Source organism: Corvus cornix, chromosome 9 (genome assembly GCF_000738735.6).
Source record: "Corvus cornix cornix isolate S_Up_H32 chromosome 9, ASM73873v5, whole genome shotgun sequence".
Classification (NCBI taxonomy): domain Eukaryota; kingdom Metazoa; phylum Chordata; class Aves; order Passeriformes; family Corvidae; genus Corvus; species Corvus cornix.
The window spans coordinates 22,717,567-22,734,048 of NC_046339.1; the positions used below are offsets into that span (position 1 = coordinate 22,717,567).

The 16,482-nt window shown below is 42.0% G+C and overlaps 1 protein-coding gene and 1 long non-coding RNA gene across 4 annotated transcripts in view; one reads left to right on the plus strand and one right to left on the minus strand.

Moving 5' to 3' along the window:
- The window catches only part of UGGT1 (UDP-glucose glycoprotein glucosyltransferase 1), a 42,408-nt gene extending 27,233 nt beyond the window's left edge, over positions 1 to 15,175 (minus strand). For 2 of the 3 annotated variants that reach the window (XM_039557085.1, XM_039557083.1), the window contains exons 1-13: positions 14,701 to 15,175; positions 11,957 to 12,092; positions 10,083 to 10,165; positions 9,409 to 9,539; positions 8,431 to 8,543; positions 7,070 to 7,244; positions 5,662 to 5,758; positions 4,995 to 5,073; positions 4,694 to 4,794; positions 3,779 to 3,878; positions 2,612 to 2,672; positions 937 to 1,028; positions 78 to 228 (exon numbers count right to left, since the gene is read on the minus strand). In XM_039557085.1, the coding sequence (XP_039413019.1) occupies positions 78 to 228; positions 937 to 1,028; positions 2,612 to 2,672; positions 3,779 to 3,878; positions 4,694 to 4,794; positions 4,995 to 5,073; positions 5,662 to 5,758; positions 7,070 to 7,244; positions 8,431 to 8,543; positions 9,409 to 9,539; positions 10,083 to 10,165; positions 11,957 to 12,092; positions 14,701 to 15,160 (1,779 nt within the window). In that variant the 5' untranslated portion in view covers positions 15,161 to 15,175. Of the gene's footprint in view, positions 1 to 77; positions 229 to 936; positions 1,029 to 2,611; positions 2,673 to 3,778; positions 3,879 to 4,693; positions 4,795 to 4,994; positions 5,074 to 5,661; positions 5,759 to 7,069; positions 7,245 to 8,430; positions 8,544 to 9,408; positions 9,540 to 10,082; positions 10,166 to 11,956; positions 12,093 to 12,526; positions 14,425 to 14,700 lie in introns of those variants that run through there. The other variant, XM_010405473.4, reaches the window with a different exon arrangement.
- On the plus strand, positions 15,136 to 15,947 carry LOC109145456. The gene is made up of 2 exons (XR_002046828.2): positions 15,136 to 15,285; positions 15,516 to 15,947. It is a non-coding gene; the product is annotated as an uncharacterized LOC109145456 (long non-coding RNA).
- Positions 15,948 to 16,482: the final 535 nt, after the last annotated feature.

Here is a 16,482-nt window from a genome sequence, read left to right on the forward strand (position 1 = left end):
CTGGTCTGAGACAAAAATATTTCCCAATCAGACACTATATTGAGAACTGTATAATTAAGAAACAATTTCATACTCACTAAAATTGCAGGACTTCTGATGTCCACAGCATAGTCAGAATCTGAAGGCTGGATATTCAACTTGAGAACATTGTGTAAGGAAAGCCCCTCAATCCCTAAGCTGTGCAGGCCCTCCATAACACGGGCTTCATTGCGGAGCACATCGATCAAGCTGCAAGGAAAAGCAAACTGGGGTTAAATTTTAATGCCACAGCAAATAACTTGTTCTTACCCTAAGGGTTAACAGATGAAAGGTACAAACAAGTCTGTCATGTCCGGGCATCAGTTCTTATTTATCATCTGTTTCTTATTGTCATAAGAAACTTGAGATAACTTAAATCTATTCAATTAATATTTCTAGGGAAAACTACTTTAAATCAGGATAACTAATCCATTTTTTATATCTATCTATCTATATATATAGATATATATGTGTGTGTGTGTGTGTGTGTGTGTGTAATTTCAATTCTGTATTATTGAAACACATCTTGACAAAGATACAGGGTGGTTCCCAGATGAAAAATTTACAGTGGTTTATCCTTTGAGAATCAGTCTGCTGTCTTCAGAATAAATCTGGATGCTGACAGTCTGAGAGACCAAAATCTTGCTAGTCACAGCACAGGTCAAAAGAACAGCACAAAGGTGACTTCCCATTCCAATCTTCAAGGGTATTCCACTTTCCACATTAGATTTTTTTGTTGGAAATGCACTTGAATAGGACAAGGAACCATGATTTGCTTTTTACAGTACTTACCAATCAAACCTAGTCTAGATTATGAAGCAGGTTCAAAACTGCCTAAATAACTTTATCATTCATGCACAAACAGGATGCAAGTTTCTAAACAGGATACAATTATTGTGAAAAACAAAACATTCCTACCTAAATATGTCCTGAGTGTCTAAATCAATAAGTAGTCCATTGATGAACAGGGCAGAATCTCCTGGTTGCAATCCTAATGTTCCTTTGAAATACTAAAAAGAAGCAGGAAGCCATTAGAAGAGTGCTCTGCACAGAAAATACTATTAAAGAGTTTAACGTGTTTTTTTCCAATACATCTAGTCTTGCAGTACCAGTTACAAAGTTCTATTTAGAGGCATGATGAACAGTGAAGGAGAAACATTGTACTTGGATATTTTACAAAACTACCATCATGAAGACTGTGAGCAAAGCAAACAGAGGATTACAAAAGTACCACTTGAAGTACCAAGAACAGGAAAGTAGCTTCTAATCAGAAAAAAATCTACATTTTTGTATTAAATAGGCTCCCAAAGAAAAGCTGACTGTTAAATTGTATCTTTCTGTGGATAACTACATAGTAAACTCATAATAGTAGCAGTGAACTTAACTAGCATATAACACCCACACGAAGTGAGGAGTGCAAAGAACAGCTCTGAAGGGCAGGGTAAGATATAGCCTGGTCTGGATCTAGTGGCCCAGGTATTCTCTGAATAAAAATCAATCCACAAAATCATGGGTTTACTTGTGGGCCAGAGTCTGATCTAACACATAACAGAAAGGCCAGCAGGTAGCTTTAGCTTGGACTTCCATCCTATACTTTGTCCCTTCCAGAACCACATGGGACAAGGGTGTCAAACCCCATCCTTTCTCTTCTGATTTTAGCACTACTGAACAGCAAGGCATTTCTCTCTCAGAACAGGAGTCTCAGGGGACTTGTAAGTAGCTCTGCATTTACTACTAGACTCACCAAATATCACTGATTAGATGTCTAAACAATACATGTGTACTTAACATACAGGGTCTTTTTTCTAACAATACCAAATGAGACTGAAATGTGTGAATAGAGCAATGTAGCTCATATAGCAAACCCTGCTGTTTGACTTTTTTTCATTACTATCTTAAAATTTTTGTTTTGCACTCCATCCAGACCACACTACCTGGCATATTTTAATTGCACAAAGTTCTGTACAAAAGCCTGTACAAAATTCCCAAGTGGTTGTTGGTTTTTTCAGTGCTCTGCTAATGCCAAGTACAGAACTGAGCTGTCTGAAACACTTCTGGAAATACAGAGCCTACTCAGTGACCTCCAGAGGCCTCTCATGACCTGGGAGGGGAGGGGTTTAAGATGCTGTTTCAAAGCACATCTAGACTTAGCTCGTAAATTCTATCCCTTCACTAGTTTCACTCTCAAAGCACCGACACTGGAACCATTTCCTCCACACAGTATGGATCATTCTAAAGCCACAGCAGGTTTTGAATTTATTCTGTGACTTCCTGATCCTGATCACTGATACATACAGATATCTAAACATCATGTCAAATTGGATAATGAGAAATAATTTTCTTCTGCATCCTTAAAACTGTACCAAGATTTTTAATATAGCTGCTTTTCAAGCAATAAATTTCTAACAAGAGAAGTATTTTCATATTTGAGCAAAGAAGATTAGTTATGTTCCACATCCACGTTTGAAAATCCACCACTTCTTCACTTCCCAGATGCATGCTATAAAGTTGTGTGTGAAAACACTGGGTCATATTCTTGAGCAACATGTAAACATAAGTGCAAAGGCACTGTGTTACTTTCTGGGCACATTACCTTTTGGTTCTCTTCAATTTCTGCTCTGAGTTCCGAAGAAACAACTGTTTTTGTTATGGCCCTACAAAAATAAAAACATCATGCTGTGAATCATCTTCCTGTTTATCTGCTGGACAGATATCTACTTATCTACCTTTTGTACCTTACATATTAAGAAAATCTTCTAGTGTAAAGAGATGCAGCAAGAAGCAGTTGCACTTGGTGATACCATTAAATAGTAGGATGCAGCATTTTTCTTACACTGTATAATCCAGCAGCACAAAAATGTTAACCACATGCCAATGCCCAGTGTCTAATTTCACATTACCCATAATATAAGTGTGCAGCTGACAAAAATGTAAAGATGGAGGCTGTCAACAGAAAATAGGGGATTTCACTCCTCGTGGTGGGCTCCCATTCCTTTCCTTACTTTGAATCTAGTGATTGCATCATCACAGAGTGGGCAAGTACAGCCCATAGATCAGACTGAAAACACAGTAAGATGCAATGCCTGCCTTAAGAAGCTCTAAACAGCACCTTAACATCAGGTAATGGGAAATAAGACCAGAAATGAGATTCTTTTTACTCTCATCTCAGGTGTATCTCCACCTACTCAAAAAGGAGGAGTTTCTATGATATTATCTTCACAATCCGGGCAATGGAATTTATCAAGAGAAATATATCTCTAGACTGGCTGGCCATGCCAGATCATTACTGAATTTTTTGAGACTGATTTGAATATGTTAAAGACAGTCACTGACAAAGTGCAAAAACCAGTGGAATTGCACATCAGCCTCTGACATGAGAATGACTGGGCTGTCTGGCAAAGTGGAGCCCAGAAGAAGAGTGGGACCCTGTGAATAAATAAATGTTAAGGCCACCAAACAGAAAACCCAGCCAATAAACTCTTGATGACTTCATGTAACAGGTTTAGATTCATTTCACAATAAAACAGCATGGGCAGTTCTGGCAAATTTTCTACCAGTCCACATCAGCTGCCATCCAAGAAAAACACCATGAAATCCTCTTTGTAACCGTAGGCTGAAGAACTTCCCAGCATAAACATTCCCCAGTGTTTGCTTCCAGCTAAATGAAAGTCAGAATTAACCCAACCAATGCTGCTTGTCTCAGGTCCTGCTCAGGAAAAGGAGAGTAATAAAACTTTCTAGGAGTCAAAATTAAAGTTACCTGGCCTTTGTAGGAAAGTTCTGACTAAGATCTTTCATGACCATCAGAGCATCCACAGGAGGAGCAGTCAAAATGCGAGCAGCAGTTTGAAAACTCAAATCTTAGAAGTGAAAAAACAGAAGTCAAGAAGTCAAAACTGAAAACAAGGCAATGCAGAGACATCTTAACTTTAGCTTTCAACTTTTTTGCCTGTTGCCTAAGAAAATTCACTTTCTATCTGCACCTATAGATACTTCTTCTAAACTCATCCTCTTCGTATTCAGCTTCTGTGTGTTGCCTTGAAGTAAGCAACCCTTTCCAACTGAACCAGTGTATGCTGCCTACAGGTTGCTTCAGTGAGTCCAGACCAGCACTCTTTTTTCTCTGGCTGAGGTGGGAGGATCTGCCCTTCCACTGGATATAGGTAGATTCTACATTCAGCCTTTAGAATTACTCTTTTTGAGAGGATGAAAAGCCTTTTCACAGGCCTTTACAGATGTTTTCCAGGGAATGAGGCCAGATTGGCATGTAATTGATTTTGAAATACAGTTTTCCTCGGTCTTGAGAAATCTCAATATTTCACATCAAAAATGTGCTCACAGAAAGAAACTTTACATTCCTTCCTTTTCTGCATTCAGCAGACCATACAAGCAGTCAGTTTAAGAGCAAGTAGCTTACTGTACTTCACAATATAGAAAACAATCCTCATGTCAGAAGTCCTGTGAAACAATCCTAAAAGCTATTTCAACAGGACTCCACAAAAAAAGGCACTATAGAAACACAAGCCTTTTCCAAGTGAAACTGAATGCAGGAATTTACAGTCAAACTCTGTCAACTGTACACAACCACTAACAACCTTGATTGTGTAGAACACCAGAAAACATAATTTACACTGAGTTTTTGTAGACCATAACTGAAAGCCTTTATCCAGATTACCTTGTAGCTGCCATACTTTCAAAGGTGCCATTTCATTGGTACTTTCCACGAGGTGTTTTCTGAGCTCTTTCAGCTCTTCTGACAAATCAGGATACAGCTGCCTAAAAGGATACAAGGATCAAACAACTTCTGTGGTTTCCTATAAGAAAGTCTGCTGCTAATTTAAAAGAAGCTACCACATTAAAAAGGTAGGCTGCTAACACATACAGCAAACTCAGACATGTAAAAAATAATAACAAAGCAGAACACTGGCATTTCTGCAAAAGGTTTTTTGATATGACAAAGTCCAGCTGAGCTTTACCTTAGTTTTCCAAAGAGAAATCCTTGCACTTCATCAATAGGGTCATTTTCATCTATGACTGTAGCATTCACATCTGTGCCTGTGAACACACAGAGAACACCACTAGCACCAAGCTAGTCACAAAGAGAAAAGCAGGAAAACCTGGGTTTTGTATGTGAATGTGCACACATAAAGAAAAAGTATACACACAGATTACACCATCAAAATAGTTTTGGCAGATGCATGGGAGTTTGTAGAACAGAGATCAGAGCTCTATAAAAGCAGCAAAGGCAAAAAAAACCGTGCAGAATTCTATGTTCTGTCTTCCCAAAAAAAAAACCTCAGGAACAGGGAACACATTCTGCTCTGAGGATGGATCAGTTAAAGCAAATTAAAGTAGAGAAACTGCTTTACACCTGCAGAGAAGCTGGCTATCTGGTAAAAAATCAGCTGCATTAGTGGTGCTATTACTAAGATCTAGTCCAGGGCCATGACTCCAGCATTTCACAAGGACAAAAGACAAGTGCCATGGCAAAGATATGCTTCATCAGGAATATGCTCCCAGAGGGGATTTCAGAGCTCAGGAAAGAAAAATATCTGCAATTCAGACATCCACAGCAAAACAAATATAAAATTACCTTGGCAAAATTAAAATGTTCACATTAAAATACTTAAAATAATAATTCACCTTTCACCTGGGTATCATCCTTGGCCTTATATTCTGTACTTTTAATAGCCAGTTCTACGCCATAGCCAGAGAGGTAAACCTTTTCTTTGCTGGGATTCTGTAAGGAAAAGCCAACAGTGTGATATTGCCATCTTTGTTTTGATCCACAGATTAAAAGCTGCCACTTCCCAAAGCTAAGAAATCTCAGTCTGGTATTTCAGACACAACTAGTAATAAGAAACAAACACAGTGAGTGACTCTGCAGTAACATACTCTAATAAAATTATTTCCTACTGTATTTCAACACACTTCTTGAAGTTCAGCAAGCAGGAATTATCTCTATGAACCAAAATACCATCAAAATCCACAAAGTAAAGAGGAACACAAAACAATGTTTTCAGGATTCAGTATGTGAGCAAGGCAGAGGGAGACAGACTCCTATCATCAAATCACATAGAGGGTGGAAAGGAACTTCAGCTGTGAAGTTCAAAAATGACACATTCACTGAAGAGTTACCACAGAGAATGACAAGAAATAAAATAATGACAAAAGACAGGTGCATAATTACTTCTGCCTTTAATGAGAGGAACATGATCACTTTCTAAAAGTATTCTGAAGTATATAGGGGTCACATAACAGTACCAAGATCTAAAGTGTAATACACTGAATTTTGAATGTAAGTACTCCTCCCAACACTGATAAACAACTACTTCCTCTTATAAAAGGTAAGTGCTGTAGGCAATGTATGACTGTATTTTATTGAAAGTACAATATTAGAAGTGAACCAGCTCATGCCCTTTTTTTTTTTTTTTTGCCCCACATTCAAGCCTGACTGCTACACTGCAGGTTTTGGCAATAGTTAGTAATATTCAGGTAACAAATCAAAGAACTCCAATTTTTCATAGCTTTTGAAATGTAGTTTTAAATACTAATCCAGTGGCCATGGACAATTTTGTGGAGGAAGATGGAAACCAGGATAAATTGCACTAGGAATGGTAAGTGGTTCTGTAAAAAAATTGCTACAGAAACATTGCCTTTCATTTGAAAATGGTACCTTAATCCTTGCTTTTTATATCAAGTAACTAAAGTAACTAAGTGGCCTGACTGTGAAAGATCTATTTCCTATGATCTAATATGGGTAGAGAAACACTTTTTTTTTTTACATTAAAGTCTCTAATTAATCTGAAATTTAAGTCTGGATTTGTGAAATCAAACAATCTTATTTAAACAATCAGGAGATTTAAAATATTCTGTATTACTCAGCTACATGCAACAAAAAAGCAAAACTCTGAGTATTCCAAGTAAATGAACAATGACAGCAGGCAAATGTCAATTTAAAGGGAACAAAGCTGGGTCCGTTTTCTCTTTGAAAACCAAGGCCAGTTACTCTGTTTCAAATACCTCTGTTACAATGCCCAAATATACTTACAGCAATGTAGTGTCTGAGGACATAAGTGATTTCTCCTGCCTCAGCCTTTGAAACAAGGCTCCTGTGGTTTCTGTAGAACTCCTCTGAGCCAATCTCAGCATAAAGTATGACCACAGGACTTTCAGGGTTTGATGCTGGGTACTTGTGGTCCCCCTTGAACAGAAATGGCTTTGGCCTAAGAGGAGACAGTGAAGAATGGCACAGTGTGACTCACAGCATCTCCTCACTCCATGCATGATGCACATTTCTTCCCCTGTTTAATCACTGCTCCTTTTTCACTGAATACATACGTCAAGCCATGCCCACAAATTATATCAAGGCTGGCAGCACTTGATGCACGCTGACAAAAGCTTTGTGCAAAATGAACACATGAAAAGGAAACAAGTGACTAAGAGCTATTTTGAATCTAATATGATCCTAATTTGAAAAATGAACATCTTCCCTTAAATTTCCAAGTAACTTTCTCTCCCCACGGTGATTCATAAATTCTGTATGAAAAATTTAAAAGGCTGACAGAACAGATGTGCCAATTCATTTGAACCTGGTCCTTGGCTTAGTATACAAACAAGAAGGTGAATGAGAAGCCTATTTTCAGCTACTTTGTTTACATTTTGTCTAAAGTGCAATGAAATACTTAAAATATTCCATGTGAGCTATAGATGCCATATGTCTGCACACTGACAAAAAACTCCTTATGCTTAAAAGAACTAAATTACCAAGACTACAAAAAAATCAGATTGAATATAAAAATGTTTTCATATTATGAAAACAAACTGAAATGTAAGGATTTGGGTTGGTTTTGTTGGGTTTTTTTTAATAAGTATTGTATTTTATACCTTCTTTTTGTTATTAGCAGTTACAATCAAGTTCTGTTCTTGTAGAGAAATCTGAATTTTAAATATATTGTAATGGTTTTCTTTGTCAATGCTGAGAAAACTACACAGAGAAAAAAATACTGTTCATGCTTTCAGCCACTCATAAAACAATTTGTTACATTAACTCTCATTTGAATATGCAGCCCAGCTCCTTTTGTTTTCCCTACATACTGAAGGTTTGACACACTCCTGAGAATTCCTACTGTCCTTCAATAGTTTCCAGCTATTTCTAGAATTTGTTTCCAAATTTTCCTGTGTACATTCCTCTTCCCAGCAGAATTATCAAAGAGCACGGGATAAGAAAACAATCATTGCAATCTGAATTAATACCAAATAAGAGACTGCCACTCCTGTGCAAACAAGGGACAGGAGAAATCAACACTGAAGAACATTGAAACAACAGGTTTATTACAACCTCCTTGCAGCAGTAAGTCTAACAGGTTAAATTTTAAGAGCTAATCCAATAATTGGAAATTAAGCAAATACCTGTCTGAAGCTGCCTGTAAAAGGTTTCCAAGAGAGTCAAATTCACATGTTTTCTCCCCATGCACAACAAAAAACAGGGTACAGTCCTTTGGTGGAGATTCATCTGCTGCTATCTGTATAAAATATTTATAATAATGCAGGTTGAATGTTTGCCCTTAGAACAAGTGAAAATTACAACAGTGTAGCTGTGCAGCAAACAGTACCGTTTCCTACATTCCAAACTAGTACTTCTTCCATGTTTATGATATCATTTAAATGCAAGGTGAAACTGCAAGATGGAGAGTTAAGCCTTAACTTATTTCTCAGTCTGTTACTATTAGCCGTAAGGTTAATTGCAGTACAGAAAGCAAGGCTTGCAATTCTAGGCGTTGTGGTTGAGGGTTTTTTTGGTCTTAGACATCCCAAACATCTGTATTTGTTAAATATCAAATGACAAAATGACTCCAGATGAACAAGGAAGATGTTTTACAGTATTACTTAAATAAAGCAGTAATGTGAGACAATTTGCAATGAATTATATGATACGCAGAGATTAAAAAAGAACAGAGAACACAATGAACTTTAATTTATGGTTTCTAATCACTATATATATATATACACACACACATATATATGGATTACTATCTTCAAGTAAGTTCAGCTGAGCAACAGGAACAGCAGCAGCATCACCAAGTACCAGCGGAGCCATAGGGATGGTCCTCATAAAAATCTTCAAACAATTATTGGTGCAGCAGGCACAAAGATATGCAGACATGTCCAAATGCCAACTCTTTAGCCTACTCTACACAAAAATTCAGTGCTTCATTAAATTTATATATAAATATAAATAAATATAAATATCCACTCTGTAGCTCAGGTGTACAGAGCAGTTAACCAGTTCAGGTGTTTTATACTCTCAAATGTTTCCTTCCACAGCTCACTCCTTCCTGAGCCTTGGTAAAATGCTCTGCACATTGTCTGAGCATTTCCTGTACTAACCTGTTGAAAAGCTTGAACTGTTGCAGAATAAGAGCGTAAAGACAAGGAAAATTTCAACAAATTCTGCTGCAAAGGTGACAGAGTCTGGCAGGCTACTTTCAGCATTTCCTGGTAAGAAGAATAATCACTACCTGCAAAGTCAAAGTACAAACAGTTATCTTTCTATCCCATAGTCTCATTGAAGAGGGGCTTCTCATCTTAGTGTGATTTATATCAACAAAAGCCCATGACATGAATTCTAAGTAAGCACATGACCATCCCTCCTCCATTTTCATTACAGCCAATTCTACAGAAGGATGAGAGTGAACTTCAATAGAGATCCATGAAAGTACACTTGAATACATTCTTGAGGCTGTAAACATGGGCTGGGGAAGAGGGAAAAAGTTAAGAGCTCCCATTTAATTTCAGCTGAGAAATAGTAACACAGAGAAAAGGCATTTAAAATATTTCATACTTCATGTTGAACGAGGATCTGGCAAGCAAAATGTTTCAGACTCATCCACTACAGCTTTTGTCAAATGGATATCCAAAAGCCTTGAGCACATTACAGCAAAAAGTATTACTGAAATTAGTATTTTAGAAGTCAAATGAGGACTAACACAATGGAAGACAAAATACTGTGGTATATTTTTCAACTATCAGTCAGCATCAAGAAAAACACTGCAAAAACTTACCATCATGCTCAGCTGTCTTAATATTCTCACTGGCTTCAACAAAATTCCAGAATTTTTCTTGACCTTCTTCTGATAAAAATTCACTAGGTAAGATGAGAAGAGTGAGCTAGATCTACAAATTTTCTCTCGAGTTACAAATCTAGTACCTTGTAATGCTTTACAGAAAGTTAGTACCTACCATGTATTTACCTATATCAGAAAACTATGTTACCAGGAAAAGCACTCCAGGAAAGTTAAAAACAAACAAACCCAAACAAATAATAGTTGCAGACCAGGACAAACACACAGTACACGAAAGCAGCTTGTAAGGCACCTACAGATCCTTTAAATGCCACTAACAGGCTGCAGTGTCCATCCTGGTAGCTCTCCTCCCTAAAACATTTCTTTGCTATCTCTCTCTTATGAGAAACACATTTTTGTTGATTTTGCTGAAACAAACTGCAGATGACTGTAATTATCAGCTTTGGTAGTCTTTGGTGGAAGTTTTCTGTTTGCTTGCTCTTAAACAAGCAAAAAGAGAAGTCACAGCTTCAAATCATGTTATAATTCCCATATATTAAGCATCTAATTGGGCACAAATACAAGGTTAGATAATGAAATTCATTCTCTAAACATTGCTAACCACAAGTACTGTATCATGTCCACACTTGTAACATACTTGCTGTGCTAAAGGATGCTACAACAGAAGATTTGGAGCCCGCTCACTGCCACAGTAACTTGTGTGTTCCCATCCAAGGGCAAGTGCTGCTTAAACACCTGGGTAACAAACTGCAGTGCTGGGCTGAGTACAGTGAGCAGCAGGAGTGATCTTACACTGCAGTGCTGCATCATGCTGCAGTTCACCCCAGGTGAACAATCCTTCCCTACCCCAAGTCTTTGAATGCAATGGATCAAGTCTTTGGCACATTATTTTGATTATTTGCTTACTGTTTCACACTCTCTTAGGTTGAGTTTCACACAGTCTCACAGTGTCAGGGTACTTAAATCTTGGCATTAACACCTGTGCTTTGCATTTTACTGCTTAAAGAATTTTCAGTCTTCAGCTTCTCCAGAGCAGGTTACAGAAAAGTGATTTCACCTAGGACACACCTGTCCTCTGAACGAAAGCCATGCTCATGTGAATGAAACCCAGCAATGCTCAACTATTTTCACGTGAAACAATCTGCAGTAAAACAGACAAAATTCCACATTTGGCAATACCCTTAAGTGATAGAAAATTAGGCACACAGGAACATAAAATTCTAAAAGTCCTACTAACATCTCCAAACTAAAACATGACAAAATTAAACAGTGGGGGATTTCAAAAGTGCTAAGCAGACTGGCAGTGAAAAGACAGCGTTTTGCTTTCTTTTTACACAACATCTAAAAGAAAAAAGTCTTTAATACCACAGAACAAATGTTCCCAGGGTGACTTGCACAACTCTTAACAAAGCAATTGACTTTAATCAATGCACAACTCACATGAAGAAAGTTAAACTCAAGCTTTACTGAGCTAAATACACACAAGCAGGAGACGTGTATCAAAACCTACAAAGCCTACAACACTGAAGTAAAATACATTTAGCTATGGAATCTTACAAGACCGTGCTAAACTCCTCTATCTCATGCTTTGAGTAAAACTTCATAAAAAATACCAACTATGTAATTGTTAATGGTTATTAATGTTTGTTCTAATGCATGACGAAAGAATTTAGCACACAAAACACCTGCTACTGTCTCCTCTAAAATACTCCTCCCATCTTCCCCCACACAGCACGTTCCATGTTATTACTGTTGGTAGTGACCAGAAACCAAAGTGCCACATAAACAAAGAGAACACTTTATCCTCTGAGAATATTCTGATTTGACAATGAAAAAAATCACAATGCACTTACCTTGTTTCAAGGAGTAAAGGAGTTGAAGACCACTTTGTAGTTAGAGATGTTGTCACAGCCTTAGAATCTGCTTTTACAAGTGAAGAGCTGAGCCAGATTCCAAGAACTGCAATAAGTATTTCCATTTTATAGAAGGCTGAAAATGATGAAAGAAAATAATGAGTTTTGCATTGTCTCTTCTTACAAATACAGGATCTCACATATCCAAATACACTAAGATGTATTTTAAGATTTTAAGATTGCATTTAATGCAATACATTAATGAGATGATCATCATCTCACCTGGGCTCACAAAATCAGAAACACTATGAAAACTCGAAGAGAGGCAAGGAATTTACAGTCTTACTCCTGAGATGCAATTAAACCTAAATCAATTCCAGCTTCCTCTGTGTTTATGCTTTCAAATAAGCTTGCTTCTGTTCCAGGACACCAACACCACATTCTACTTGCTTTAAGAGGTATTGCAAACTGCACTTATTTCAGATTGGGTGGGAAAACAGCCTGCTGTTCATTTCACGGGAGGTGAAGTCACACCTTGTGTTAGCACAGATTCAGCAGCTGGGGACTAACCAGAATCAGATGAGCCAGGCAAGGATGAGGTTCCCCAGTTACTACTTCAGGTTCTGCTGGGCACAGCAGACTGCTTCTTTGAGGAATGAAGAAACAAGTATTTCCCAGCTGCACTAAGCACCACCAAATTTAAAAGCTGAAAAATGAATGAAATAATGCGAACAGACTCAAATGATACAACCTACTGTGACAAATGAGCCAAAAAGAAAAATTTATGACATTTCTTTATTGTCCTTCATGTGTATTTTCAAGCCTTTGTATTCTCTGGCCTACACACCAAAATAAAGCCGAGTGGAACTTCCTTGCCAACAATTCTTCAGCTTATGGAAGACCTGAATTCTTCTGTTGGCTTTCCATTACAGTCTCCAAAATTTCAAGCTTTTTTTGCCCCTCTCTGACTGAAGTATATTTATATTTACTACACCCCCAATATGCACTCAGGTACTCTTTCATTTCTTTATCCTTTTTTTTTTCTGGATAACTCATTTTCCATGTCCCCCCTGCACCTGAAAAAACATCCTGCTCCAATTCTACATATATCACACCCAATAACCTGCCAGGATCTAACTTCTGTCTCTTTTTTATTACTATCTCAATGTAAAGAATAGGGTTATATATCTATAGCTCTAAGCTACCTGTATATATACACAGACAAACGAAGCAAATCCTACTCTCTTTAAAAGTTTATACCCCTCCAGCCAAATGTTTCCCAGCAATAACTCAGACATTGTTCTTTCTCTGGGGATAAAAGCAGAAGTTCCTGCTGTGATATCCGAAGAGCAGCTTGGTCAGCTGCACACGACATTTGCTTTATGCCACACCTGGGAAGCAGACAGATGGCATCACAGAATGGTCACAGCCATCACTCCCGGTGTGCAGAGAGGGAAGCTCAGCCAATATTTGTGGAGTGAAACATTGGCTTCTGCCAAGTACAACAAAAGGACACAGTTCACAGTTCCTCCCAGAGATGGGTCCTTCTTATTCTCTGCAAATCATACACTGGAGTTTGGAACAGGTAAACGAATACACTGAACAGCATTCTCATGCCTAAAGCTCCTATGCTGCTCTCTTGTGCCTGCTTTCCTACTCTGGGAAAGACTGTAATAAAAGCCTTTTTCTGCACGAAATAGGAAAGAAACCAAAGGACACATCTGTCACCTGACACAGTTTAGCCAACTGAAAACCTGCAGATTAGAAGTATCTACAAGCCCTCAATAATAACAGCCATAAAACAAAGGAATGACTGGTATCTCAAAGAAAAATACACCACGGAAAAAGGGGCAAGAGGCACGGGAATGAACATAAGTGACACAAAAAGATTCAGCTCTGTGCTAGGTAACAAAGCAAAACCCAATCTGAATTATGACATTGCAAAGCGGATTTTTCACACCCCAGTTGTAAATATTTTTCCTCCTTATTTTTCCTCCAATTACTCTGTTTAAAATACTTCCGGAAACTTGGACATCCAGCCTTGGGGAAAGGAATAAATCAGCCCACATTTACAGTCAGTGCCCTCTGCCATGTCCTGTGAGGTCGGGCTGGTAGCGAGCGGGCGAAGCGCTGCACGGAAGGGCAAAGGCGAGCGGGACGGAAGGGCAAGCGCTGCTGCGGACACAGCGCTGAGCTCCCTGGACCGATACCGGGCACGGCGAGGATCACTGGTAACAGCGATCACTGAGAGCTCGGCAGGCTCTGTGCAAGCACGCCCTTTAAAGCTGCCGTGCTACGGATACTGAAACCAAACGACGGCGATTAACTGGTCAGCCCATGACCAGAAATGCCTTGTTCCAGCTGCCGGTCGCCGCCAGCCCCCTGTCACTGAAGCGCTGAGCAGCCGCACGGCAGCTCCGGGCCGCCCAGGGCTCAAAACACACATCAAACCCGGGCCGTCAAGTGGTTAATGGTGCGCGGCATTAAACCCGGGCACAGCCTCTGCCGCCGCTCCCCGGTCCCGCTCCACTCGTGCGCCCGCGGACCGACCGCCCGACCCCCGCGGGGCGCGGAGGCCGCTCGAGGGACCCCGCCGGTGTCGGCCGCGCAGCGAGGCTCCCCTCCGCGGGGCTGCGGCGCCCGCCCCGGCCGCCCGCCGCCACCCAGGCCGCTGCCACGGGCCCGCCCCGCCGCCGCTCCCGCACGGCCCCGCCGCGCCCGGCCGGTAACTGCGGTGCCCGCACCTGCGAACGGCCCCGCCGCGCGCCGCCCGGCTCCCGCCGCCCTCGCTGCTTCCGCTTCCGCTGCCGAGCCAGCGCCGCACGGCGCCGCACAGTGACGGCGGAGCCGGGCCGGGGCCGCCGCCATCGGGGAGCCGCTCCCGCCGCACAGTGACGGCGGAGCCGGGCCGGGGCCGCCGCCATCGGGGAGCCGCTCCCGCCGCACAGTGACGGCGGGGCCGGGCCGGGGCCGCCGCCATCGGGGAGCCGCTCCCGCCGCACAGTGACGGCGGAGCCGGGCCGGGGCCGCCGCCATCGGGGAGCCGCTCCCGCCGCACAGTGACGGCGGAGCCGGGCCGGGGCCGCCGCCATCGGGGAGCCGCTCCCGCCGCACAGTGACGGCGGAGCCGGGCCGGGGCCGCCGCCATCGGGGAGCCGCTCCCGCCGCACAGTGACGGCGGGGCCGGGCCGGGGCCGCCGCCATCGGGGAGCCGCTCCCGCGCCGTCCGCAGCCCGCCGTGGGCTGGCCGGACAGCCCCGGCCACAGGGAAGGGCCGTGCTAACAGCAGGGGCTTTTCCTGGACTTCTGTGCAGTCTCAGTTGAAGGAGGTAACGCCCGAAGCGAAGGTGGAACCTGTGTTTTTTCCGTTATTAACTGGCCCGTGAGCGGTCGCCAGCCTGTGCTGCTGGAAGGAGACCCTGTGCAAACAACTGCTTCCTTCAGCTGCTCGTTTATTTGTAGTGTAAAGACGGGGGGAAACCGAAAGCAGCATATGGCAGATTAAAAACCAGTCGTTCTTCATTTATTTTCTCTGTACCTTTTACACCTTCTCCGTCAGAACCCCCGCTGAACTGTCGCTCGTTCATCCCGAACACGCTTCGCCACTCTGTGTGTGCTCTGTGCTCACCTGCCCCCGCCGCGCCCTCCGAGCGTTCTGTAGTGTCACCGGGGGTGGGGCAGCAGAACTGGGGTCTCCGGCAAGACACGGAAAGCCAGGAGAAAGCTGTGAGTCCAGGCAAAGTGACTACGGCAAGGATAAGGCAGTGCCTCAAGAGCTGAGCTGAACCGCAGGACAGGTGGTGGCTGGTGGGTATCCTGGAGAGTGGCATCCCACTACTGCTCATGGCCACAGATGTTTGCAGGGCTGTTCACAACACAAACACTAAGGTTTGCGAGGCAGACCTAGGGATTACTTACATGTGATCCTGAAGTTTTAAAGGTTTTCTTGCCGGTTTCATTTTAAAACACTATTAAAACTCTGAAAGCGGCAGGTGTCTGGCTGACTTCATCTCTGAGCCTTATGACACGAGAACAATGTGATGAATAATGGTGGTGTTTTGATGTGTCTGTGACCAAACCCGAGGCAGCCCTGCAGTAGTGGTCTCTCAGGGCTGTTATGTGCGTCATCTCCAAGGTTTGTGCCTTTTTTAAAAAATTATTTATTTTTTTCCCTCTACCCAGTGGTGGGGTAAGTAACCCCATCAGTGCCTCCCCCGGGGATCCCCAACGCCCCTTCCAAGCCATGTCCTTGCTCCCTTCCCAGGCTTAGGGGGAGCACTTTGGGGCCCCAGGGAGTTTTGGAGACCGCCCGAACGACGGAGATTTTGGGATGTTTTAGGGGTGCTGACTCCCTCCGTGCCCTCCCCAGGGACCCCCAATGCCTCCCTGCCATGTCCTCTTGTCACTTCCCAGGATGGGTGCTGGGGATTTGCGGGGGGGGAGTGGGTTTGGCCGGGTGTGGAGAGCAAGAACGGGGGCGTTGGGAGCTCGGGGCCGTGGCCAGAGGCACTCGGGCCAGAGGCGCT